Consider the following 27,547-nt stretch of genomic DNA (forward strand, 5'->3'; position numbering starts at 1 on the left):
ATCTGTTTCCTGTGGACTTTCAGGACCAAGTGCACAATTATATAGATTTGGAAACTCAGTGGGGAGAGGGTCCACAGTTGCCATGGAACTTGAAATCCTTCTACAGCCCCCAAAGAATCTAAAGAACCGCTATAACTTGAAGTGAGCATCTATTTAAGTTAATACCATCATCCCTGTCTTCCTCTCCATCACATCAACAGCTAATCACTTACCATGTGCATCAGGCTTTCTGCTAACTTCTCTGTATGTATTATATCAATGTAAACCTCACAGCAACCCAGTGAGGTTTCTGTAACTCTTCCATACATGACTCGGCTGCCAACATTAGCTTCGTTTTGCAGATGCAACAGTAAATCCCTGGCCCATGGTCACACGGCTAGTCCTGTGCAGAGCCGAGATTTAGACCCTGGCAGATGGCACCTGCTGGACTCTTGAGAGTGAGCTCCTTACCATTTGTTCCATGATCCTCGCTCTCTTCACCCTAGCCCCTGCCTTTCCAGGCAGTGAAACTCTAGAGCCTGCAGGCGTCACCTCTGTGTTATATTGGATTCCAGACATTTTGAATGGCTATTATGATATCAAATTATTATTGTCATCAAAACTGACATTTATCCGCCTTCGATTATGTCCCAGCCATGCATTTAGAAGTGCCATTTAAAGTGAGTTTGAACCTAGGAAGACTGGCTTCAAAGTCCAAGCTCTTAGCCCAGTGGTGCTAAACACTGGCTGCTTATTGGAACCACCTCATCCTTAAAACACACTGATGCCTGGATCCTATGCCTCGAGATTCATTTTACTGGTCCAGGTGCAACTGTGGTGTGGGGATTTTATTAACAGTTCCGCCAGCAATTCTAATATCCAGCCAGGGTTGACAGCTCCTGTCTTGGCCACTGCACTCTCCCATCTCGGACAGATTCTTACTGGGGTCAGTCTGACATGCTTACAGTATCATGTCATGGAAAATCTAGGGCCTCCTTTAGTCTTCTCCTGAGGGGGTGTGGCCTCAGACAATCCCAGCACCAGTGGAGCGCTTGCTGGCAGAGGTTTTAGGTCTTCCCAGTTTATGAGTGCAGTTTGGAATGGTAGAGGATAGTGGAGCTGAGGGTGCTGCTGATACATGTAATTGGTTCTAGGCTTTCTCCTTTATCATCTCATGATAGAGGAAAATGCATGATTTTTCTGTTTTTGGTAACCCTCATCCTTATAAATTAAAATGGAAAATGATAGTCTCATCTCTAGCCTGGTTATTATTTGATTCCTCCTCTGACATCTTCATGGCCAGCGGATCTGCTGCTGGAGGAAGGAGAGGTGAGTTGGGTTTTGAGACTCCGGTTGCTTTAATTACAGCCTTAAACTTTCTCCGAGCTTGTCTGTAAGAAGGTAGAAAAAGAAATTCTCTTGCGTTGGGCTGATTCTCTTGGGGAATGTGGTTGAGGGCAGAGTCCAAGGCTTATTTTCAGCAGCTTTTTGCTCTATAGAGCTCCTTTCCCATCCTCTCCTCCCCCTTCCCTCCCCTCCTCCATCCTTTTAAGTGCCCCCACCTCCACCCCAAGTCTGGTATCTACTGTGATCCAGGCATCAGCATCTCCTCCTGTCCACGTCCCACTTAGTCTTCACAGTTCACGGAGGTGGAAATTACTCCTGTTTTACGGATAAGAATGTGGTGGTTCAGGTTTTAGGGAAGTGGTGGAAGGGATCTGAATCCAGGCTGTCTGGGTGGAGGCTCTCCCTCCATCTATGAGCCTCTCCTCTGTCTTCTCTGTCCTTCAGAGTCTCCAGTGGGGTGTATTCGGGACAGGAGTGCAGAGGTGTCTGTGGGTAGATCGGAGCCCTTCTCATGCAGCTCTTTCTCACCTTCAGGCTGCTTTTGTGTGCTTCTCAGTATCTGAGTCATGAGCTGCCTCTGGGATTTGTTTTTAATGGCCCTTTAATCTAAATGCTTCTGCTTTAAAAGTTACTCACTTTCAGCTTGGGAACCCAGTAAGTAGGACTCCCAGTGCCAACCCTGAGGAGGCTAGCTGGTTGTTGTTTTTTTTTTTTTTTCCTGCTTTCCTTGGAGCCTGCTGGCCAATTCTCTTACCATCTTGTGCTCCTTTAAGCTGATGAACTGAACATATCATTTAAGGGAACAAAACTGCAACACTCCCCAGGCTCCAGGCCTGAAGCCAAGCAGCCCGAGGCAAAAAGAAACCCTGATGCTCTGTAACTCTAGCTGTAAAAGGGCACCCTTGGTGAACATACACCAGGAATAGAAAACTACTCCCTGCCTGTTCCTGGTAGGGAAAAGACCTCTCCCTCCACCCCAGCACTAACCCTCTGCGCTTAAATGTCAAGTGAGATCTGAGCCCATTTGGCCCACAGACTTCGGAAAGTCTGGATCATATACTTAACGATGATTCATTTTCATTAAACTGCTGGAAAACTGCAACAAACCCAACTTACTTGTCCTAACCCCCAAGGCTTGGGGCCGCTAGTGGGGAGGAGGCTGGATTCACTTTTCTTGGAAATCAGGCTCTGGAGTCTAGCTTTTTTCACTGATGAAATACCTAGACAGCCACTGCAAACCTTAAAGTGGACCCCGCGCACGTGTGAGTCACCGGGCTGGTTAGGGGCCATGTCAGCCATCTGATGGGATGCTGGAGTTGTTTTAGCATGTTTCAGGCAAGCACAGTTGGTTCAGAGCCTTTTTTTTTTTTCCCAGTCAAATTGGCCAAATGCTTACTCATACCATTTAACACTTGATTGTATGTAAAGCAATGGAAAGAAGCAGGATTAAGAGTCAGATGGGTTCAGTACCTGATTCTAGTTGTCTTTTAGACATGCCCAGTCTCTCTTCTTCACTTCCCTTCACTTCCCTCCCCTCCTCCAACCCATTTTCCTCCACTTCCTCCTCCTCCTCTTCTTCCTCCTTTTCTTCTTCGTCTTTGTCTTCCTCCCTCCCTCCTTCTTCCCTGTCTCTGTCTCACTTTCTCCCCTGCCTTTCTCTCTCCCTCTCTGTCTCCTCCCCCGTTTCTCTCTTCCTCTCCTTCCTTCTCAGGACAGGAGAGTGGGCCTCAGCTAGGGCATCATTTTAGAGCTGAGACTAGCACGGAGAGAAGTTTGCCAGGCAGACACATTGGGCCAGGAAGTGTGCTCTAGGCAGAAAGGAACAGATAGTTCCAAGGCCCAGAGCGATGAGAGCTTCATATAACTGGGGAACGACAAGCGGCTGGCGGTCACAAGGAGACAAAAGCATGATGTGGCAAGGCAGGGGGATGCACTTGGCACAGGACAATTCTGAAAGGCCTCAGATTCTGAAAGGCTTTTTTTTTTTTTTAATCCTCTTGACCAGGATTTTACAACCTCGATGCTTTTGACATCTGGGGCTGGATAATTCCATGTTGTAGAGGGATGGCTCTCCTGTGCATTTTGGATGTCTAGCCTATCCCTGGCCTCTGCCCACTAGATACCAGTAACACTCACCCTGCCCTCCAGCTATGACAACCAAAAATGTCCCCAGATGTTGCCAAGTGTCTGAAGAAGGCAGGGGCAAGTTTGCACCCCGTGAGAACCATTGTTTTAGATGATAAGGAGCATCTGAGGATTGGGGGGCAGGAGAGTGACAAGGTTAGAACGCAGTTTGAGATGGATCAGATGGTTCTACAGCAGCATAGCCTGTGGATTTAAGGGGGCTAACTGGAGAGACTGGGATGGTGGGGAATGGGGAGGTTTTTACAGCAGTCCTGGAGGAAGGGAATATGGGTCTGGCTTGACGTTGGGCCATGAGGATGGAGTGTTGGTAGCAGATCAAGAGATAAGGTTAGGAGGGACCAGACAGGGAGACTCACTGCTGGGGACGCTGATGCAGGATGAGTAGCTTACAGCCATGACATCCGGCCCCAGGGTGGTCAGGAGGAAGGCTGTTCTGGGGATGGGAACGCAGGCCTTGGCGACCTTTGGTCAGCCACACAGCTCTGCTCCTTCACTCACTGCAGACTTCTCTGTATGCCTGTCAACACCCCACCTTCCCCATCTCACTCCTACCACACCCAGGCACTCCAGCTCAACTCACCTGCTCTCCCATGGGCCTGCAGAGAAGGTACTAGATACCCCCTCTGTGGAGCCCGCCCTGCTGACTCCCTTGGCTGAATTTTCTGGGCCCCCCTCAGCTTCTTTGCTGATGCCTGCTGTTCCCTTGAAAGCTGGGACTCAATCAGATTGGTAGTTCCATTGATCATTGGTGTTGAGCATTCCCCGACTTCTAGCACTGTCTCATATTCTGCAATGTAAACCTCATGAGAGCCCTTTTACTGTAGAGGGGAAAAAAAGCTCAAGATGGGGAATGTTTGCACCAGCTATTGTCACCCAGGAGTTCTATGTGGCTGGAGCCATCACCTCCTTGTCCCCGGCCTTGTCACCAGCCCTCAGCAGCCCTCTTTCGGTTTTGACTTCTTTCTCGTGAAATTATGTGTGTGAGATTCATCCATACAGAGTTAGTTGCTGTATAATATTATATTTTATGAATATGTCATAATTTATCTAGTCTGCCGTTGATAGAAATTTGAGAATTTTGCAGTTTGGAGTTGTTGTGGATAATGCCGCTGTGAACATTCTACACCATGTCTTTTGATGGACATGTGTATATGTGTCTATTGGACAGATACCCAGGAGTAGAATTGCTAAGGCAGAGGATATACATAGGTTTAGTTTGAGTAAAATAGGAGAAATGTTTACTTCTTAGTCGCCAGGCCAGGGATTCTTAAGCTCAGCAACATGGGAATTTTGGAGGCTGTTTCGTGCCGTATAGGATGTTTATGTTGTCCTGTGTATTGTAGGCTGTTCCACTCTTCTGTCCTCCAGATCAGCAGTCCCCAACCTCTGAGATCTATGCCTGATGACCTGAGGTAGAGCTGACATAATAATAATAGAAATAAAGTGTGAAATATTGTGCACTTGAATTCATGGAAAAACTGTCTTCCATGAAACTGGTCCCTGGTGCCAAAAAGGCTGGGGACTGCTGCTCTAGATGCCTTCTGCCCAAGTTGTGACAATCAAAGATATCTGCAGACATTGCCAGATGTTCCAATATCCACTACTTTAGCCTGTGAGGACAGAGACCTTTCCTCTGTTTATTCACCACCATCTCTCCAGGACCTGGCAAGCAGAGATATTTATTATGTCGAAAACTTCTGTAACTGTTTGAAAAACAGCCTTGGGTGGGGGTGTCTTCCAAGAAGACTTGCTGGCTAGGGCAGGGCAGTGTGAGGCACAGGCTGTGACTGCACAGAGCAGGTCCCGGTGATGCAGGGCAGGGACGGGGGCAGCCTGGGCCCGTCTCCATCGATGCGCACTTTCAGGGACTGGCCTGTGGTCAAGGCCGAGGTCGTCCTGCCTGATGATACCATCTTCCCTGGCAGGCGTGGCGTCCTGCATCTGCATGAGAGCAGTGGGATTCATGACATTGGCCTGCCCCAGTGGCAGCTTTTGCTCTGTCTGATCATCGTGGTCATCGTCCTGTTTTTTAGCCTCTGGAAAGGAGTGAAGACATCAGGAAAGGTAATGTCTTTGTTTCTCTTTTAGTTGGGAGGTTGGCCTCAAAAAAAAAAGAAAAAGAAAGAAAGGTGTTTTTTCCTACCTATAATTCAGGTAGTTGGTGAAAGGAAAAGGTGATGCTAGAAGAACAAAGTCTGGGTTTTCACCCCAGCTCTGCCACCAGCTTGCTGGAGACCTCAGACAAATCCCTTCCCTTTCCTAAGCTCCGGGTTCTCCAACAGTAGGGTGAGGGCATGTGAGTGGATCAGGGTTCCTCACACTTCCCCACCAAATCTTCCCTAATAGCAGAGATCAGGGAATGAGGACACCCAAAGCCCAAAGCAATCTATTGACATGTATTTGATAAATCTTAAATTCTAGGGGACTAAAGTTGCATGCCAGTGTTGTAGCCTTCTTTAGAATATAACCATTTCCTTCACTATAAAATTGATCATTCTCACCCCTGAATTTTTGAGTAAAAGAGAATGCTCTAGAAGATATCTGGCTGAATCCTGGAACATCTTCTGACACAGCGCTGAGTGTTCACAAGAGTTTAGGTTTCCTAGGGAGAGGAGTATAGAGTTAGATGACCTAGGACAGCTTGCCAGAGTTGGTGTTCTGATTTAGGTGACACTGCTCCCCATAGCCAGCCCCTCAGGGTGGAGTATAATCAGGTCATCGCCTACATCGATTCTGAGCCTGAGAAACATCATGAGAACAACAACTCCATTTGGACCCTGTGGGTCTATGTAGAGCTTGACTGTATTAAAGAGGCCGTAGCTGGGAAACATTCTATCCAGTGTTTCGGTTAGCTATTGCTGTGTAATAAAAGAGCTCAAGATTTCATGATGGAAAAATAACAATAATTTTATTGTCTCTCGTGATTCTTTGAGTTGACTGGGCTCAGCAAGATGGTTCTTTTTCTCCATATGATCTTGCTTGGGCTACATGTCTGGGGGCATGACTGGGCTGGAACCTTTAAGATGGCACATAATCATTGAGGGCATTTGGTACTGGTTAGGAGCTCAACTGGAGCTGTCAACCAGAGCACCATGGGTTGTTTCCATATAGTTTTGCTGTGTGGCTTGGGCTTCTCACAGTGTAGTGGCTGAGTTCCAAGAGCATGTTCCAAGGAAACAAACTCTAATGTGCAAGCAGCTCTTCCAGTCTCTCTTTACATCATGCTGGCTATTGTCCCAGGGGCCAAAATAAGTCTTGTGGTAAGGCCCAGAGTCAACATGGAACACACGGAGTGTGTGTTCGCTGGGAGTTACAAGGCAACAGCCTATCTGAATCAGGCAGCCTGGATTTATGAGAAGCTTCATTAGGCAACTGATTTTGGAAAGTGGGATGCATCAGGCATCTCTGTGGTTCTCCCAGAGTCTTGGTTAAGTGATAGATAGCAAAGATGACGCAAAGCACCAGCAGAGTGAGAATGGAGTCTGTCAAGAAGAGCTTGAAGTGGAACTTCCTCTTAGAATGTTGGAGACATGGTATCTGCTCCAAGGAAGAACCCAAATGAAATGCAGACCAGGGCTTGGAGGAATTCTAAGAGCAGAGCCAGGATTGGACCACAACCATCCCAATACCTGGCACATAGTAGGTCTTCAGTAAATATTTACTGAAGAACTAATGAGGGAGGAAGGGAAGGTAGGAAGAAGGGTAGGTGGGTAAATGCGTTTGGGGAACCTCACTAAGTGTTCTTTTGAATCCACTTCAACTTTTTAAGCATTTATGGATACCTCCTATGTGCCAGGCTTGGTGCTGGTATTAGTGATGCAAGAGTAAATACGACAGATTCAGTTGATTGTAGTATTATGTGTGTTACAGGCAGGTGTAGGTCAATCACATTCGTTCTTGCATCCCCATCCAGAGACACATGTGTGTCCCCATTTCAAAAAACACTAATGGCCACAAACTATACATACTATTACAGATCTTGCTTTCTTAAAAACTTAACTTCCTTTACCTTGAAGATAATTTTTCAACAGGTAGTCAGGTTGCACTTTGAGATACAAACTTTGGGTTTTTCAACTGTCATTAAATCAATTTAGGGGGGTCACCACAGTTTTTCAAAATGAAATTGTCTAGATAATAGCAGTGTACATTGCCTGTAGTAAAGTAAGAGCTGTCTTGTGGAATCTGTGATTCAGTTATAGCAATCCATGTGTCTTAATATATAAGGTTTTTCTTACCATGGTTCTCATGGTCCAAAAAGCTACATTAGTGGCAGAAGGAAGTTCATCAAACTGAGAGGGTCTGCAAAGACCATGCAGAAGGTGGCATTTGGGATAGAGCTCAAAGGACAGGGGCAGGTGGAGATGGAGCAGAAGGAAGGCATTGTCAATGGAAGGAACTGTGAGCGAAGCCATAGAAGCCCCAGGCCAGCCTCATCCAGCCTCTTCGTGCCTCTCCTGGGGGTCCGGAGCAGGGCTCTTCTAGCCTCTGCCGACAACAGAGCTGCAGAAGGTGTATGAGTTTTACCACTGCTGCCAGCCTGTGTGAGGGGCCACCACGCACTTCTAATATTGCACCCCCAAATTAAGTTTCCTATTACCTTCGCTGAAGGGGTACAGCCTGCCCCACCTGGTTTAGCACTTGACTGGAGCAGGCAGGAGTTGTCTCTGAGGGGACCGACGCTAAAGAGAAAAGGAGTGGAGCTGAGCATGTTCCACTCCTTTGTACAAAGGTACCTTCAGAGGAGGACTCATCCCCTCCCCTGAGGAGTGTAGTGAGGGGCCTAGCAGGGCAGGGGTGTTGCCCTAGGAAGCCCCGCCCCAGATGAAGATACATCACCCAGAGTCCCTGCCCACATTTTGCTCAAGTCCTCCTGTGTTCTGGTGGCTGAGTGGGCAGGGGGCCCTGCAGTCCATGGGGAGGGGCTTTCCAGAATAAGGAGCTTCACACAGGACACTGCTGTGCTCTTTGTTTTTATACTTTGGCTCCTGAGAAGACCACAAGTGTTGCTTATTTCTTCCCAGACTACATCTAGAACAGGACAGGGACCTTCTCTTAGCAGGCTGTCCCAGCCACAGAGCTGGCCTGGGGTGAATTGCAAATGTTCACACTTTCCGTCTTGGCTGGTGAAGGCTCTGTTTGGGAAGGTGCATGACTTCACAGCTGGCGCCTGGGATGGCGAGGGACGGGTACAGTCTGATTCAGGGAACGGGGTTGCCGCAGACCACACAGTGACCCTGGCCCACTGACCACTGCAGGGTGGAGGGTGGAGGTATGAGTCAGGAGTCAGTTAGCTCCCAGGGCGTCAGGCAAGGGTGTCAAACACAGTGCTGTTTGCTGCCCTGGAGTCCTGTCTGCCTCCTCCAACTCATAGTCCTCGGCTGAACGAGCCTTAGCAACTATAAGCCTGTACTGAACATCTAAATGCTGACCTAAAAGGTTCTCCAAGACCGTCTACTCCAGGTGCTTGTACAAATGGGGATGCTGAGGCCAAAAGACAGACAGGGTTTCAAAGGAGTCTTGACAGGGGCTCAAACATAAAGTAGCATGAAGGATTAAGAACACGGCTTTGTGGTCAGATGACCTGTATTGGAGTCCAGACACCATCATTCCCTACTGGGTGACCTCAGGATGAATGATACCCCCTAAGCTTCAGTGTCCTCACCTGAAAAGTGAGGCCCATTAATGGTCCTGCCAGCCTCCAGGGCAGTTGGGAGGATAGGGTGAGAGGTCCTTGGTTCTGGGCTAGCAGATGGAAATCGCTTCATAAATGTTCCTCATCTGTCTTTGTCCCCTGCAACCTGGGAGAGCTTTAAGCCAAATATATATATATATTATATAATTATATATATAATATATATATTTGGCTTTGCCAAGTCTTGCAGCATGCAGGATTCTTAGGTGCAGCATGTGAGGTCTAGTTTCCCAACCAGGGATCGAACCCAGGCCCCCAGCATTGGGAGCATGGAGTCTTAGCTGCTAGACCACCAGGAAAGTGCCAGGAGCCATGGGTCCTGAAGTTCAGGACCCATCCCAGACCAATCCAATCAGAAACTCCAAAAATGGAATCTGAACTTTGGCATTTTCAATGTATACTTTCCCCCAGAGTATTCTCATGTATAGTCAGGGGTGAGAAGGAACGAAGAGGAAGCCACGCAGCCTTCTCCTTCCCCCACTTCTCCGTTTCTTTAGCTTGGGCAGAACGGGCAAGTGTCTCTTCTTAGTCTGGGGACAGCCTCTTCCTTTACAGGTTTCTGGACAGGGCAGTTTGTATTTGCCCAAAAGAAAGAACTGCTACAGATGGGAGTTTCTGCCCAACCACATCCCTCCTTGGGCAGTGAGCTTAGGAGGATATGTTTGAATGAAGGTAAACAAGACAGAGAGAGGAGGGACAATGGAGGGCATAAAGGTGGGGGTGCCTAGTTCTTCCTGGGCAGCTTGTAGAAGAGGAGGTCTTGGGCACTGTGAGAACCTGGTCTTCATTCTCACTGCCCTTAGCTTCCTGGTGGCAGCACCTCCGGTAGGCTGGCTTTCTCGCTAGGTGCAGCCTTGGGCTGTCCACTCTGTCCTGGAGTGCCCCAGGTCTGACCTAGTGATGGAGCCTTTAGCACATGCGCTGTGGGAAGGAGGTCGGGGAGGGTGTGACTGGCTCCCTCACCCCCACCCTGCACCACACGGGCAGCAGAGCCAGACTCTCATGGCCAGCTTGTCCACTGCCAGGTTGTGTGGATCACTGCCACGCTGCCTTACCTCGTGCTGTTCGTGCTCCTGGTCCATGGCATCACGCTGCCCGGCGCCTCCAATGGCATCAACGCCTACCTGCACATCGACTTCTACCGCCTAAAAGAGGCCACGGTCAGTGCCCAGCGACCACCCACCCCTTAGGCCAGGGTGAGAAGGGTTCTCAGTGCTCTATGTGGCCTGGGGTGGATCCTCCCCACTCTGAGCAGCAGCATCTCCGTCTGCCCAAAGACTGGTTTCATCTGTACCCAATGATATCCTTGAGCCTGTCCAGCTCTGATGACCTGGAATCTGTGGTTCTACTAAGTGGCCTTTGCAGACCCCTCTTTTCAATGACAGCACTATCCTGTCCTGGGTTCTTACCCCTGCCCAGTGTCATGGCCCCCTAACCCACTCCAACACCCCAGACCTATTTCTACTCTGGTCTCCAACCCTGGCCTCTGGTACCATCTGTGATGTCAGCATAAAGAGTAGACTCAGCCATGGGGAGACCCAGACCCTACTGACTGTCTCTCCTCACATCTCCTTTAGCTCACTGTCCTGCCCAGAGACTACCATGCAGGTGGAGTGAATTTGGAGTGGAGTCCAAACTAGCAGGTTGAGGCCAGGAGCAGAGACACCTTGGAGGTTCCTAGGGCCTTGAGCATCTTCAGATCACAGCTGAGATGATTTCCAACCTCTTCCCTCATGTGCTCCTCAGTGACAACACCTCAATACGTTCCCCCTAGAATCCCGAAAGATATCCCCATACTCTTTTTGAACCCACAATATCCTGGCAGGGAGGACCAACAGAGGTTTAGGAGGGACACAGCTTACACTGTCCAGGCATACCTCAGTGTTATAGCCCAATAACCAAGAGAAAAACTTGCTTCCTTAGTAACTGCCAGAAATATAACAGCGTAAGAAACAAATCAGTCTTGTAAATTGTAAAGCAAGTCAGAGTTCTATCTGTTCTGCACTGTTTACATATCTTAAATCTTTCCAACAGTAGAAATAGCCTGAGTACCATCTGAAGGAACAGCTCTGTCTTCCTCCATCAGGTGGCTTCTCTTGTTACACCCTCTGCTTACAAAGTGGGAGATGACAGAAGTCTCATAGCTCTGATTGTGGCTTAGTCCTGGCAAGCTAAGTAAAATTATCCCCATTGTACAGATGAGGAAACTGAGATATAGACAGTGAAATTGACCAGGGCTAGACCATGAGGCTGAGCAATTGGAGAAGCTCAGATCTCCAGGCTTCTAGCCATGTAATTTCATCATCCATCAGATGAGGGAAGTAAGCCCCATTGGCCACCAAGAAGTCTCCACTCTCTGTGGGTTGGTAGAAGCTACTAGGAATCATAACTCCTTCCTGAAGCTGTTGTCTCCAAAACACCTGAGATAGTCTTAACCCTTTGCCCTTGCCACATCCACTTTAAAGCCACATTTAGTTTATTAACTTTCGGTTTTTAACTTTCTTTGAAGATCAAAATATCTAATTGAGCCAGTGAGTTCCTCCAGGGTGAGCTTACTCATGACCACCCAAGGCTGGATGATGCCAGAGAGACCCCAGCCTCTCTCCACAGTGAATTTGTATAGGCTGCTGGGGAGCAGGAGTTGTGTGACTGCCCATCTCTGGCTAGATCTCATTTCCTGAGTCTAAGAGCATCCCTGGGGCTTCTCCGCCCGTCTGAAGCAGTGAGGTAGTCCAGTTCTCTGGGAGCCGAGGGTGATGCCCTTTATCTGCCCATTTCAGGTGTGGATTGATGCTGCGACTCAGATATTCTTTTCCTTGGGGGCTGGATTTGGAGTCTTGATTGCATTTGCTAGTTACAACAAATTTGACAATAACTGCTACAGGTAAGATCCTTCTGGGATTCCAGAAAGCTCTAAATCCTGGGTACCCTCACAGGGGTGGAAGAGAGGGTTCTGGTCTGGAACAAGTCAGATTTTCTTCTTAGGTTTCTTTCCCTGTGAGATGAGGCAGAGTAAAGATCATCCTGGATGTTCTATGAACTCTGACATGGCCTATGGGGGTCTTGGTGAACATATGTCCCTTCAGGACACTTCTTAAGCAGTGCAAGCTGAGGAGCTGGGATAGTTGAGGCCACTAACCCTGGGCAATCATGGGAGTGCATAGCTGTGACAGAGGGACACTGTCGCTTTCAGAGCAGCCAGCACTGCCCCTCTGTCCATCTGACGCCCCGGGGGCAGACAAGGGCGGAATATCCAGGCTGGTTGCTTGAGGGGTAAGGGCCCTGGCAGGGTCAGTACTTAAGACCACAGGGAAGAATAAGAAGTCTGCTCAGGGTAGGAAAGTCAGAAGACAGTGCTCTAGATCAGCTGGCTCTGTAAGCATTTAATGCTGCCTCCTGCTGGCCCAGTGCTGTGAAGGCTTCAGACAGAACAAATGGGGCTGCTTCATCACTCTCTGTCAAAGGGTTAAGACAGAATCCCTGGTACAAGACAGAGTAGGATGAATGCATGCAAGTGGGACAGGCTGTGGGGAGGCTAAGGAAATGGGGTAATCAGCCCTGTGATAGAGGATCAGTGAGAGCATAGAGGGTGCCTTTGAGGTGAGCCTTGGTAGAGAATTAGGGTTGGGATAGGCAGACATGGAGTGGGTGGATCACAAACAGCATGAGCAGAGCCAGGAGAGGTGGTATGTTTGTGAACCGGCAAGTTGACTGGCTTGCTCAGAGAGTGCGTGTTAGAGAGTCCCATGAAAGAAGGCTGGGAAGAAGGTGAGGTCATCTTAGCGAAGCTCTTGAATGCCAGGGTGAGAAATTGAGAGGCACTGGGGAGCCACGGAAAGTTTGTTGAAGAAGGAGACTGGTGATTCCGTCTCCCAACAAGAGTTTGATATCAGTTTCTGGTATCAAAGTGTTTTATCCAGCAGTTGACCTATTTCCTACATCCACAGTCTCTGACCCAGGAATGGTAGGGCACTGGGGTCTGGAATGCATCAGCAAACGGAAGAGGGGGATGGCATTGGAAGCTGTGGATTCCATAGATGGTCCATGAGCAGGGTTGTGGAGAGTCAGACAACTTGAATTAACAGTGCTGCTTTCCCCCAGGGATGCCCTGCTGACCAGCACCATCAACTGTGTCACCAGCTTCATCTCCGGGTTCGCCATCTTCTCCATCCTTGGTTACATGGCCCATGAGCACAAGGTCAACATTGAGGATGTTGCCACTGAAGGTGGGTGTAGGCCTGCCCACTGGGAAGGAAGGGGCTGAGAAGCTCACCTTCTTCTCAGCTGTGCAGCTCTCCTGTGGCTGCAGGACCGAGGGGAGCTGGACACGGGGCTTTCCCAGCTGCTGCTGGACGGGCTTTCTTTGAGGCCGTCAGAAGCAACTCCAGGCAGAATCTTCTGAATCAGGCCAGGCCAGAGAGGTTTTTGGAGCACCCAGTCTGTACCAGCCCCTGGTCTAAGCACTTGACATATCTTGGTTTAGTTCTGGCAGTGCTGCCAGGCAAGTCTTAATAGACCCATTTTAAAGATTAGAAAGCTGAAATTCAGTCTATTAAAGTTGTTCCAGGTCACCCAGCTAGCGAGTCATGGTGCCAGCAATTGAACCCTGACCAGCCCTACAGTAGAGCCTATGCTTCCCCACTGCTTCTCGTATTCTTTTTTAATTCCTTCTTGTATTTTTATAGCCACAGATAGGCTGAGACATGGGGAGGGGCTGCTTCTGATGAACTCTGAAAACTCACAAAGTTTTGGGAGTAAGAGGATCCCTCACAAGGTGTAGGAGGTGAGGTTTGAGACCTGTAGCTGTCCAGGAGAGGTACAGCCCTCTGGCTTGGCTGTTTAAGGTCAACCTCCTTGGCATATGTGTACCTGCTTAGTCATTCAATCGTGTCTGACTCTTTGGGACCTCATGGACTGTAGCCCGCCAGGTTCCTTTGTCCATGGAATTTTCCATGCTAGAATACTGGAGTAGATTCCCATTACCTTCTCCAGAAGATCTTTCTAACCCAGGGATCGAACCCTTGGCGTTCTGGTGATATGAAACTGATATCAAACTCTTGGGAAATCAAGTCACCAGCCTCCTTCTTCAACAAAGTTGCCATGGCTCCCAAGCGCCTCTCAGCTTCTTACCTATGCATTCAAGAGCTTTGTTAAGATGACCCCACCTTCTTTCCAGCCTTATTTTGGATCTGGCTTCATCAGTCATATTTATTTATTTACTTTCTTGGCCTCACCCACATGGCATATAGGTTCTTAGTTCCCCAGCCAGGTATCGAACCCACAGCCCTTTCCTTGGAAGTGTAGCATCTTAACCACTGGACCCCCAGAGAAGTCCCTGTCCATCATCTTTAGAACCTTGGTTTGCTCTATCCACACATGACTGACCAAATATGATGGGGCTGGACTAGGGCTTATTGGGTCTCAAATGCTCCCCTGTCATCTTCAGCTCAGACCCACAGCCCCAGCCACTGATGAGGTCCTTGATGTTTCTTCCAGGAGCTGGCCTAGTCTTCATCCTGTACCCAGAAGCCATTTCTACCCTCTCGGGATCCACATTCTGGGCCATTGTGTTCTTCATCATGCTCCTGGCTCTGGGAATTGACAGCTCGGTGAGTGACCTTGTTCAGGATACCATCTGCCCACAGATACCACTAGACTCTGACGCTCCCTCCCCAAATAACCACACACTACTAAGTCTCAAGTTTTCCCCCATTCAAATCCTCGATTAGTAGTTGTTTCCAGAAGGCCCTATTTAAATGCAAACAAAGAAATCAGTACTCAGAAAGGCAATGATGATGGCATGTATGCTCACTTGTGTCCAGCTCTTTGCGACTCCATGGACTGCAGCCCGCCAGGCTTCTCTGTCCATGGAATTTTCCAGGCAAGAATACTGGAGTGGGTTGCTGTGCCCTCCTCCAGGGGATCTTTCTGACCCAGGGATCAAACTGGCATCTCTTGCATCTCCAGCCTTTGCAGGCAGGTTTTCTTTTTATCACTGAGCCACCTGCTAGGAACCAGGAGAAACCCCCTCGGCACTGTGGAAATTTACATTAGAAGGGACCTGGGATAAGCCAGCCCAGTACTCTCCTTTTACAGACGGGGGAACTGAATTCAGAGTTTAGTAACTCCTGTTCTCTCACCAACAATTCTTCCTTTGGTATTTCATCAGCATCCACTCAGGCTGAGTGAGTGGACAGGAGTCAAGACCCTGTTGATAAGGGGGAGATAGGAGTTAACTCTTGGCTCCCTCTCACATGGTTTCTGAGTTCTGAGCTTGGTTGACAACAGGGCAGAAGTAGGGTGAGAGGATAGGGAGAAAGCCGAACCTACCAATTTCTTTAGAAATCTCTTGGGGTGCGTGAGTCCAGGGCTGCTGGGAGGTTCGAGGGAGCTGGGTACCTGAGACTGGACTCCCTGGACCCCAGGGACTGAAAAAATTTACACAGCCTTAAAGCTGATAATTATGGTATATTTGGCAAATTTTCTAAGGACTTCAAGCCTGGGCAGCAGCCTATCAGATTGCTCCGAGGCTGCTCTGAAGAGGTAAGGGAGGAACTAGCATTTATAGGAGTTTTGCAACAAAAACCAGGTGGTCAGTGTTAACTGAAGAAAACCAAACATCTCAAGTTAACAAATTTAGTGCTTTTCTTTAAGGGAAAGATGCAAGAGTCTCGGCTCACTGAAATCATTTAATATGTATCTTAGCCACTGGAGAAGGCAATGGCACCCCACTCCAGTACTCTTGCCTGAAAAATCCCATGGATGGAGGAGCCTGGTGGGCTGCAGTCCATGGGGTTGCGAAGAGTCAGACACAACTGAGCGACTTCACTTTCACTTTTCACTTTCAAGCATTGGAGGAGGAAATGGCAACCCACTACAGTGTTCTTGTCTGGAGAATGCCAGGGACGGGGGAGCCTGGTGGGCTGCCGTCTATGAGGTCGCACAGAGTTGGACACGACTGAAGCGACTTAGCAGCAGCTAAAGCAGCAGCCATCTAGGGCCAGTATCCTGTTTTTCCCCATCCTGAGTCCCCTCAGGATGTACCTTTGGTTGGGAGCTGATGGCTGGAGCATCCTTTTTTTTTTTGCTGATATGGCGGGCCACAATTTTCATTCACTTCTGCATCCCACCCTGCCCGGTCCCCTCCAGATGGGAGGCATGGAGGCAGTCATCACTGGCCTGGCCGATGACTTCCAGGTTCTGAAGCGACACCGGAAACTCTTCACGTTTGCTGTCTCCTTTGGAACCTTCCTTCTGGCTCTGTTTTGCATAACCAAGGTGAGGGGTCTTGGCTCTGGGTCACCTGGGGCTTGTGAGGCCGCATTTCAATCCAGCCAGGTATTCCCAGACTTGAAGCAGACGGTAGGACTAGGGGGACCATGGCAGTACCTGGTATCCTGAACTCTGTGGTCCCGTCCTCTAGGATTATATCCCATTGTCGTCTATCCCCTCTAAGCCTGAGGACATCCGGGCAAACCTGCTTATCGGTTTGGGGTGGGGAGCAGCAAAGGGCCATTTTAAACTGTCAGCTGAAAAAGAGTACACAACCTGAAAGTTGAGAATTAGGTTTTATTTGGTGAACCAAACTGAGGACTTAGCCTGAACGTGTTAGTTGCTCAGTTGTGTCTGACTCCTTGCGACTCCATGAACTGTTGCCCACCAGGCTCCTCTTTCCTTGGAATTCTCCAGGCAAAAATACTGGAGCAGGTAGCCATTCCTTTCTCCAGGGGATCTTCACGACCCAGTATCGAACCAAGGTCTCCTGCGCTGCAGGCAGATTCTTTACCATCTGAACACTAAGGAAGCCCTAAGCTTGGCACAGCATCTCAAATAGCTCTGAGGGGCTGTTCTGACGAGGTCAGGGAGGAGCCAGGATGATTTCGGATGCATGCATCAGTAAGCAGTAGCTTGCAACAAGCAGTGGCTGGAAACAAGACCTTAGCTCCCTGACTAGAAACAAACCCTGGTTGCCTGGGTGGAAACAAGGAATCCTAACCATTAGACCATAGGGGCTGGAGCCTAGAATCTCCATCCCTAGTCCTTGTCTGCCTTGTAAGGAAAAATCAGACAAGGAGATGAAATGTATAGAGGAAAGTAAAGCATATATTAGAAAAGCAGAGTGCATGTGGAAAGATGCATGGGTGAACTCAGAGTTGCTAGAGTCGCACCTTTGGAAAGTTTAAATCCTTGTTAAAGGGGAAGTCTTCCAGGTCTTTATCTTCTTCTTGGCCAGTTGTCTTGCTTTGACCCTCCCCGCCCATGGCTAATTTACCTCAGAACCCTTCCCTGGGTGTGCACACATTTCTTAGTCAAGATGGATTTCATTGCAGAGGCATATGGAGGGGGTCTGGCATTATTATGGTCTGGCATTCCCTGCATTTTTGACCCCAAGAAGCCTTTTGCACATGTATAGTGTCTTCCTGGCCCAAGGATGGAAAACATATGACCTCTTGATCTCTTAACAGAGTTTAGCCCCTCTCTATTCATGCCAATGAAGTACCCAATGCCCGGTTAACCACCATATTCCTATTGTCATATCATCTCAAAATGTAGGCAGACCTTTGGTCCTAAACATGTAGCCCAGAGCCCATTAGTCTCTTGCTTCAGGAAATGTAAACACAGGGCTGGTAGTGAATGTCTGGCCCGGAGCCTGTCTTTTTATCACTCCAGTAAGTGTGAACAGGGGGCCAGTTGTAAATGTCAAACCTGGAGCCCATCTATCTCCTGCCTCAAGAATATATGAGTTTTTGCAACAAAAAATGAGGAAGTTGGATCAAAAGATTACTGCTAATTAAAGAAAACCAGACATCTCAAGTTAAGGAGTTTAGGGCTTTTCTGTCTATAGGAAGATGCAAGAGTCTGGGCTCATTGAAATCATTCCTTTGATATACACCTCTGCTATCTGGGGGCCAGTATCCACACTTCTTCATGCGGAGTGCCCCCACAGGGGGTGACTGCAGCAGTTGGTTGCTATATGGCAGGCATCCTGTTTCTAGCCTGCATTCCCTCAGGGCTCCCCTTCAGGGCAGCTGTAATGTGATGGCTTGATGGCTGAGGCATCCTTTGTTACTTACAAGGGAAGCAACATTTTTTTCATTGATAAAATCCATCTTGCTTTTTTTCCTTAATACTGATTATTTATTTGGCTGTAACGTTTCTTCACTGTGGCACATAGGATCTTCGATCTTCTGAGGCATGTGAGATCTTTCTGTTGTGTCATGCAGGATTTAGCTCCCTGACCAGGGATTGAATCCTGGAAGTCTTCCAGCTTGCTTTTTACTGGCTGAAGTCCCTACCCTCAGACTCAGTGACCCCAGAAGGTCTTAGAATACGTAGCAGCAACACAGTAGCACCCTAAACCTCATTACTTGAGTATGGGGTAGGGGTGAGTTCTGAGTGAGCCGGACAGGGGAGAGCTCAATTTGATGGATGGAACAGTTGATCGCTCCTTCTAGCCATGAAGGCCTCAGGCTCTCTCTGTCCACACCCCAGGGTGGAATATATGTGCTGACCCTGCTGGATACGTTTGCGGCGGGGACCTCCATTCTTTTCGCTGTGCTCATGGAAGCCATCGGCGTCTCCTGGTTTTATGGTAGGTGCTGGGCCCTGAGTGTGTGTGGAAGAGCCTCGGCCCCCTGGGCTTCTGGAGACTTGTCACCTGGTCAGGCAAAGGGGCTTTTCATCTCCAGCGCTGTCACTGGCTGATCCCAGAGTTGTATAAGTGGCTTATATTGGTCCGTAGCTCTCAACTCAGCTTTGCATGAACTCCCTTTAACAAGAGGTGGCAAAGGCCCCAGAGGCATCAGTGTCAGCTGTTAAGAGAGGAATTCGGAGGAAACTGCTGCTCCCTGAGCCATGCCATTCATTCTAGAGTAGGGCTGCCAGATTTAGTCAATCCAGGATACAAGACGCCTTGTTAAACTTGAATTTCAGATAATGGGTAATTTTTTTTTTTTATTGTAGGTCCCAAATACTGCCTGAAATTTCTTAAGCTAAAATTTAGTATTGTTGTCTCTGAAAATCAAATGGAGCTGAGTGTCCTGTGTTTTCTCTGGCACCCTTGTTCTGGAGCTGAACGGGGAGAACTTGGTAGAAAGTGAAATGTGCCATCATTCGCTTTTTCACCCGTGCGTGTGTGCTAAGTCGCTTCAGTTGTGTCCGACTCTTTGCGACCCTATAGACTTTAGCCCACCAGGCTCCTCTGCCTGTGGGATTCTCCAGGCAAGAATACTGGAGTGGGTTGTCATGCCCTCCTCCAGGGGATCTTTCTGAACGAAGGACTGAACCTGCATCTCTTATGTCTCCTGCACCAGCAGGCGGGTTCTTCAGCACCACAGGGAAAGTCCCCAGTGTGTCACAATTAACGTGTTTATCCTGTTCTCACTCTTTTCTGCTCACCAGAAAGAGTCTGGTCTCTTCTACCGGATTAAAGTCCGGGAAGCCTCTGTATCCACAGTCATCATTGTTTTAAGATTCGGGAAGCAAGAGGAAAGAGCTGGGCTTTGGGGTCAGGCCACCTTGGCTGTGTAACAGGGACAAGTCCCCTCCCCAAGCCCTGGTTTTCCTTCTGAAAAGTGAGTTGGGGTTACTCATACAAGGGGACGCTACCCTTGAGTGTGTTCTCACCTGTTCTGAACCAGCCAAGTGCCCATCCCCAGGTCTACTGTGAGCCAAGGTGCCCCTGCTTGCCCCGCTTTCTGCTCTCCACCTGGGGGCAGACCCCCGCGGGAGGCAGCGGAGGGGAGTGGGTAGCCGTGGGCTCTGTAGGGGCCGCGGTGACGCGCCTGCCTGTGTGTGCGCAGGTGTGGACAGGTTCAGCAGCGACATCCAGCAGATGATGGGGTTCAAGCCCGGCCTGTACTGGAGACTCTGCTGGAAGTTTGTCAGCCCTGCCTTCCTCCTGGTGTGTAGTGTGTGGTGGGAGCGTCCCGGGGTGAGGGTGGAGGTGGGGATTTTGCTTCTAAGGGGAGGAGGTTGGGATGCAGAGACCTGCTCAGGAGGCTCCGCCTGCCCTGTTGATTCCAAGGAGGCTTCCATATGAGCAGGGTGTCCAGCCTGAAGCCAGGTCTGGGGTGGGGGCTGTGTGTGCCACCCCTCAGCCCAGCTCCAGGGTCACCTTTCTAGTCTTCTATTTGTATTGCTCCTGTTTCTTTGTCTCCTTTTCATTATCCATCCTTCCTCGAATCCTTTCTCTCTCTTTCCCTCCATCCTTATTGTCTCCATCCCCTGCATCTATCTCATGAATTAGTCCTCACCTCTCTCTGGTCCCTCTCTGCATCTCTCCCTCCCTCCCATCTCCTCCCCTCTCCTTTTCTCTCTTCTCCTTCATCCTTGTATCCTTTCTCCCCTAGTTTGTGGTGGTTGTGAGTATCATCAATTTCAAGCCACTCACTTACGATGACTACATCTTCCCACTCTGGGCCAACTGGGTCGGATGGGGCATCGCGGGCTCCTCCATGGTTCTGGTGCCCGCCTACATCGTCTACAAGTTCTTCAGCACCCGGGGCTCCATTCGAGAGGTGAGCTCTGGACCAGCCCAGGGCAGAGTGGGGGACAGCCGGGCAGGGTAGGGGACAGCCGGGCAGGGTGGGGACAGCAGGAGAAGGGGCATCCCAGGTCATTCCTGCTGGGGTGAGAGAGACAGACAGGAAGGAAAGGGGGGTGATGTATGTGTGATTGTAGTTGATTCACATGGTTGTATGGCGGAAACCAACACAACACTGTAAAAATTTTAAAAAGCGCACAATGAAAAAAGGAATACACATAGCTGAGTCACTTTGCTGTATAGCAGAAACTTGCATACCATTGTAAATCAACTATACTTCAATAGAGTAAATCTTTAAAAAGGAGAGACAGACAGGACACAGACGCTAGAGTCAGACGGACCCACCATGTTGGCCATGTTATTTACCCCCAAGCCTCAGGTTCCGCTTTCGTGCCCTGGGATGATCAGGTGAACCGTGAGAGGTGAAAGGGAATGCTTAGCCCGGTGCCTGGCGCACTGGAGATTGCCGCCGCATGACGCCTGCTGTTACGTCGTCTGTCATATGTAGTGTGCTCCGGCCATTGTCACCACAATAAGCTCAGCCCTCCAGTCCCCTAAGGAGGAATTAGTCTGTATTAACTATGCCCACTCCTGTGTCCCATCTCCTAAGGTTTGGCGTAACCCTAGATGTCTCCCACTCTCCCTATCTGTATTCACCATGATCTGATCAGCCTAAACCAGAGATTTCCGAAGTACATTTCTTCTTTGAGCTGTGTGCATTGCAGATACATATATTCAGGATCAGTATTTGGGAACCAAAGAATTTTAACTGAAATTATGTCTGCCCTATTCTTCAGTTAAATGGCCTTTCTTTATAAATAATGGTGATAGTCTTTTCTTCGTGTCCTTCTGATTTCATTCCTTCTTTATCCACTGTCTTTATTCATACTTACTGAAAATCTGTACAGGGCAGACCATATTCTCAGCACTAGACACACTCCCCTGGACTCATATTCTCATGAAAGGGCGGATACACACAGGAGGACCTAAAAGAGTGAGCCGTACAGGAACTTAGGGAAGAGGGTCCCAGGCAGGGCTGTGTCCACCCCCACCCCCTTGAGACATGTCTCCTGTTCATGAAATCCTATGGTCCGGGACCTTCGGGACCCTTGGGAGGACCGCGTTCAGTGAGCTCATCCTGGACGTGGAACCAGGACCTACTTTGAGTTTTTTTATTCTTCACACTTTGAGGTCTGCCCACCTAGTGATCAGACATTGATTCGAGACACATTCCCTGAGTCCACCCTGTGTCTAGCCCCCTAAGAAGGTGGCCCCGGTCCCCAGGCAGGACTGAGGTTCTGTCACTGTTTTCTCATTGTGCTCTGAGCTTGTCTGTAGTTCTGCTTCCAGTCATGGTTGTAAAAGTGCCTCTGTGTGTGTGTGTTCAGTGTCAGCCCCTTCTGTGAGCTGTAAGCTCCCCCAAAGCAGAGTGTGTGGGTGTCCTTCAGCCCTGGACCCCCAGGGCTGAGGCCAGTGTGTGACAGCAGTCACTAGCTCAGTAAGCGTCCACCAAATGCATATCTCAAGGTAAAATGACCAGCTCCATAAAGCAGGGTGGAGAGTGTCTTGTACAAACCTCTCCTGCTGTCCATGTGGGCCTGCAGGGACAAGCAGCAGGTGGCCCTGATGTGGGGTGTGCTCCGGGCTGCTGGAAGGGTATCCCTGGGCCAAGCTGAGGCCTCCTCCACTTCTCCATCCTCACAGAGACTGGCCTATGGCATAACTCCAGAGAGCGAGCATCACCTGGTGGCCCAGAGGGACATCAGGCAGTTCCAAGTAGGTGCAGCTTGGACCATTCTGGTGGGTGCTGCGGGGTGGGGACCCACTGCGACCACACACCATACATGCCAGAAACCCCAGAGCGCCTGAGGGTATGATACTAGGAATGGAGGAAAAGGGGCCTGTCTTCTGACCACTACCAGCTTCTGCCTGCCCCCCTGCTCCTTGGTCCTGAGGTACCAGATGCCCCAATTTCCTCAGCTCTGTTCTCCCTCTTTGAGTTGTGACTGTGGAGTATCCCCAGATTAGGTTGAGGCTTGCTTATCTTGAAGGAAGCGCTGCAAGTACATCAGTAACTTGGTGATCTAAGCCCTACTCTTTTCCCTTTCAAAATGTGGGGGTGGGGTTTGGGGAGTTTCCCTATGACTCCCCTGCTTCAGATTGGCTGACTTTGCAAAGCCTCCTTTGCCCTTTCTGGGTCTCAGTGAAAATTATAATTTAATTTTTCCTCTGCTTTATTTTACTTATGTTTGGCTGTGCTTGGCCTTCATCGCTGTGCGGGCTTTCTCTCGTTGCGGCAGGCGGGGGCTGCTGTCTGGCTGGGGTGCTTGGGTTTCTCACTGCGGTGGCTTTTCTTGTCGCAGAGCATGGGCTTCAGTGGCAGCATGCGGGCTCTAGATCTCGATAGCTGTGGCGCATGGGCATAGCTGCCCCGCAGCATGTGGAATCTTCTCGGACTAGGGATTGAAGCCACGTCCCTTGCATTGGCAGGTGGATTCTTAGCCATCGGACAGACCACCCGGGAAGTCCCCATGTGACAATTAGGGAACCCTCTTAGGTGTGCTCCAAGTCTTTGAAGGAAGCGGCTGTGTTTTCCGCTCCCTCTGTGGTTCTGCTGTCTTTCTCAGCAGCCCTCATCCCTCGGTCCCTGCCTGCCCTGACCCTGGCCTTGCTGTCTCTCTCTGCAGTTGCAACACTGGCTGGCCATCTGAACCTGGCCCCGAGGAGGAACCCTGCAGCGCCAACGTTCAGGTCAAAGGCCACCCCGGACACTGTCTTGGGATTCCTCTCCGAGCCCTTCTTCTTCCTCTTTTCCAAGTTACCACTGATTTAGTGACCTGGTTTTCTTTCACCTTCTGTTCACCTGGCCTGAGGGCTGTGGGCTTTTGGATTGCTAAGCCTCGCGGGAGAAGAGGAGAGGAGGGAACAGGAAAAATGACTTCTGTTGAACCTCTGTTAGTTTTGAGGAAGTCTCCCCCAGTTGTGGGAGCCAGCTGGGGCTGAGGTCTGTGTCTCAGGCAGAACTCCCTACTGTGCTGGCTGGTACTTTGGGCCACAGAAGAAATCTTCAGTCCACCAAATCGGGCAGGATGTTGCTTTTCGGGTCAGACACCATAAAACCAGAACACGCCCAAGCAGCCAGGCTGAGTCGGGGGGCAAGGGAGTGGTATCATAAAACCAGAACGCGCCCAAGCAGCCAGGCTGAGTCGGGGGCAAGGGAGTGGTATGTGGATCTTGCCTCTCTGTTTGCCCTGGTCAGTGCTGGGCCTTGATCAGGGAGCTTTGGGGATATTTGTTGCTGTTATGAAGTCCATGGAGAGAAGCTCTGTGGGGATCATGAGCATAAATCTTCATGGTTTTCACTCCAGTTGGCCTGGGTTTGATTTATGTGTGTTCTGGGGCTTTCTTCTGGCTTCTGGTGCTCAGAGGGCCCAGAGCTGTGGGGGTCATAGTAAGTGGCTTCTGCACAGGAGCCAGATGAGTCTGTAGAGTCCACACGCGGTCTTGCTCTGTTACGGGCATGATGCTCAGAGAGCTGCCTGTGGCTCCTGGGACCTTCCTCAGGGACTCGGGGTGGGAAGCCAGCAAGGCCAGCTGTGTGTCTCCACTGCAGGATCCTCTGCCGTCCTCACAGAGCCAGGTCAGTGTCCAAAGGCCATCTGACAGACAGCTGTGTCTGTGGTGTTCACAGATACCTTCAAAGCCTTTCTGTGGGAATCCCACCCAGTGTGGACCAGGGGTTCTTGAGTGAAGGGGAGTGGGCCCTGAAAACTCCCTTTGTCTCTCTTCACGAGGGCAGCAGGGAACCCAGGACACAGCTCCCCGGTCACTCAGGTTGAGGTCACTCATATTCTCATATTGGCTGTTGTGAAGAATTTCTAGGTTGATTTCTGATAAACACTCATGAGTGCTGCCCTCTGGTGGTGCTTGCTGGTTAGTGTTGGCTCATTCAGAGAGGTGATTTATAGCTTGGTTAGTCGGTGGCATCTATTTGGAATTTCTCTTTGTGGTATCAGTTTCTTATGCTCTCAGAAATCTAGACTTGTGGGTTCTTGTTCTGACTGTGAGAGGCCCTGTTGCAGAATCTTGCCGGGGTGGGGGGGCGGTGGGGAACGAGGCCACATCATTTTCACTGGGAGTGCAGGGTGACACACACCCCAAAGGTGCTTTAGGGAAAGTGGGGCGGGGCAGGGGGATGGGGCGGGCAGTCACTGAGCCTGATCTACTGATTGCGGAGTCAGTGGAAGATGGTTACCTGGGGGCAGGCTGGGGGCAGGGGAATGGCTTTTCTCTCAGAGTCAGAGCTCTGTTGAGTCAGGCTCCTTTATGGCATTCTTTAAAGTGGGAAACTCAGGAGACTTTAGATCTTTTCATATAAAAAAGTCCAGTTAAAAATCTGAGACAACCCAAGCAGCAGGTGTCTTAGACCCTGAAAAAGATGCAGCCTGGAAGCACCCAACAGGGTGGAATAAACAGGTGTGGGAATGAGAGCAGAGTGACCGGTGCCTGGTGGTTATCTGGTCCCACCTGTGGCTCTGAATCCACCCCTGAAGGGTAATTCCTCCCTAGGTATGATCTTTTTTTTTTTTTTTTTTTACAAAGCACTTTCATTCACGTTGCCTCCCATCCACCGGGCAGATTCTGTAGGGCTGGCTTCTCTGTCCCCATTTCCCAGGTGAGAAAACCAAGGTCCAACATTTCTGTCATTCTTGCTCAAAGTTCCTCAGCTACTAAGGGATCCAGTCGGACCCTCAACTCTCAGCTCTGACTCTCAGCTGAGAGCACTTTGAAATTCCCAGCACAATATAGTTCACCATACCCAGGGCTGTCATGAAATGTAAACAACAATCCATCCAGTCAAGTGGCCAAGGAGTATTTATTTCTTAGCAAAAGAGCAATGTGTTGGAAGAAGGGAAGAGGGGAGGAGGAGATGTCATTTATTTCCCTCTAGCTGTTTGCCAGGGAGGAAAGTATTTCACTGCTCTCTTTCGATGAAAAGAGCCACTCTAGGGCCATGGTCCCCAACCTTTTTGGCACCAGGGACTGCTTTCATGGAAGACAGTTTTTCAGGGATGGTTTCAGGATGATTCAGGCGCATTACATTTATTGTGCACTTTATTTCTAATATTATTACTTTAGCTCCACCTCAAGTCATCAGGAATTAGATCCTGAAGGTTGGGGACCCCTGCTCTAGGGAACAGTGGCATGTGAAGAGCTGAGTCTGCTGGGCAGATATGAGTCAGAAAAGCCTGTGTACCAGGGGCCCCCTTCAGACAAATCCTGTAGTTTGCTCTTTGCTGTCTGTATGTGGCCCTTCTGCTTCCAGACACATGGCTGAGGGTGAATTGGAAATGTGGTGCTAGCTGACCCAAAACCAACCAACCCAGCAGTGCTGCCTTCTGGGGAAAGTTGACTCCCGAGCCTGGGGAGCAGCTCTGGGGGTGGGGGACCTGGGACACCTGTGGACGTTCTCATGGAGGTGTTGGCAGACCTTCTGGGTTCACCTTTCACCCACATTTAATGAAAAGAGAGCATGGGCTTTATCATAAACGATGTTTGACTTCTTCTTTGAGGACATTTTATTATTATTATTATTATTATTATTATTATTATTATTGTAGAGGTTACCCAGGATAAGGGTGCTCTTGTGTACTGTATAGGGCACTTTTGCTATTTTACTAGATTTTTAAAGAATTTTTATTTTCCACGAAGTGTTGAAATATCTGTTTAAGACCATCCTGTTAACATCTCTTCAATGTCTAATTATTTAGTGTCGACCTGTGAGTTGGTCTTCATTCCAGATGTGAATGAGACAGAGGAGAAGGGGACCTGCCAACTCTTGCCAAATATCCTGCTAAATAAAGGTCCTCGAAGCTGCCTTAATTCTCAGAGGGGTTCCAGCCCAGGTGGGAGCCTGTCTCTTGCCAAAGGATCCTGGTAATGTGAGTGAGACTGAAGATTATTACCAAAGATGTCATTTCTTAGTAAGAAGTTCACTGAGCTCGTTTCGTTTACATCCTTTGAAAGCCATGAACGGGAGAGCAGAGAGGGAGTATGGCGTGGGGTAAAATGCACAGCATTTAGAGTTGCACCAGGCTGAGTCTGTGACTGTCTTATGGGTAACCTGGGGGGATGGGCTCCACTTCTGTGGGCTGCAGAGTTCTCTGTCTGTAAAAGCAAGGGTTGAATCAGAGAATTGAAGGTCTCACCCAGGAAAAAAAAATCCTGTCTCCGTAGCAACGTTATTATGTTAAATTTACAAAGAAGGAAACACACAGTTTATTGTAGGGCTTTCCTGAATAATCTAGTGACCAGTAACAATCTACTAAGTAGAGACATGTTGGAAGTATCATGTTTTCTGGACATTCAGTACTTCCTCTTTCTCCAATATTTCTTCAGCTGTTGACGGAAACACTTGGTATTTTAAAAAATAAATGCAACCCTTTTGTTTGAAGGAATTTGAGGGTAACCGATGTCCTGCCCTCCTAAATATGAAAATCCACAGCTCTGAGGATGTGCAGCTTGGCTATAGTTGCAATCGTACAAGTCACCAAAATTCTGGTGAATGTGAAGTTGCTTTGGGGGTTCCTGCCCTCATCCTTCTGTTTACCCACTTCTGTGTAAACAAGGACTCTTTCAATGGTGCCCTGTGTCACGGACTGTTCCGATGTCATGCGGATGTCCATATCTGGTATGTGTTTATTTTAAAAGCTGTCCTCTTCATGGAAAATTCAGTGTACAGAATAATAAAGGATATTTCCTGTGTCATGTATCTGGTAGTGGTATTCTTTCTGGCATGAAGGTAAAATACTACAAAATTGAATAAGTCCAGTGGGTCT

The 27,547-nt window shown here is 49.2% G+C and overlaps 1 protein-coding gene across 1 annotated transcript in view; it reads left to right on the forward strand.

Annotated features, from left to right (window-relative positions):
* Positions 1–27,480, forward strand: part of SLC6A2 (solute carrier family 6 member 2) — a 41,877-nt gene extending 14,397 nt beyond the window's left edge. The window contains exons 4-14 of the mRNA XM_015100446.4: positions 5,397–5,535; positions 10,189–10,323; positions 11,944–12,047; positions 13,265–13,389; positions 14,660–14,772; positions 16,313–16,441; positions 18,656–18,755; positions 19,966–20,066; positions 20,515–20,682; positions 22,413–22,484; positions 23,396–27,480. Coding sequence (XP_014955932.1) covers positions 5,397–5,535; positions 10,189–10,323; positions 11,944–12,047; positions 13,265–13,389; positions 14,660–14,772; positions 16,313–16,441; positions 18,656–18,755; positions 19,966–20,066; positions 20,515–20,682; positions 22,413–22,484; positions 23,396–23,419 — 1,210 coding nt within the window. The 3' untranslated portion in view covers positions 23,420–27,480. The remainder of the gene's footprint in view (positions 1–5,396; positions 5,536–10,188; positions 10,324–11,943; positions 12,048–13,264; positions 13,390–14,659; positions 14,773–16,312; positions 16,442–18,655; positions 18,756–19,965; positions 20,067–20,514; positions 20,683–22,412; positions 22,485–23,395) is intronic.
* Positions 27,481–27,547: the final 67 nt, after the last annotated feature.

This window comes from Ovis aries, chromosome 14, assembly GCF_016772045.2.
Source record: "Ovis aries strain OAR_USU_Benz2616 breed Rambouillet chromosome 14, ARS-UI_Ramb_v3.0, whole genome shotgun sequence".
NCBI classification, from domain to species: domain Eukaryota; kingdom Metazoa; phylum Chordata; class Mammalia; order Artiodactyla; family Bovidae; genus Ovis; species Ovis aries.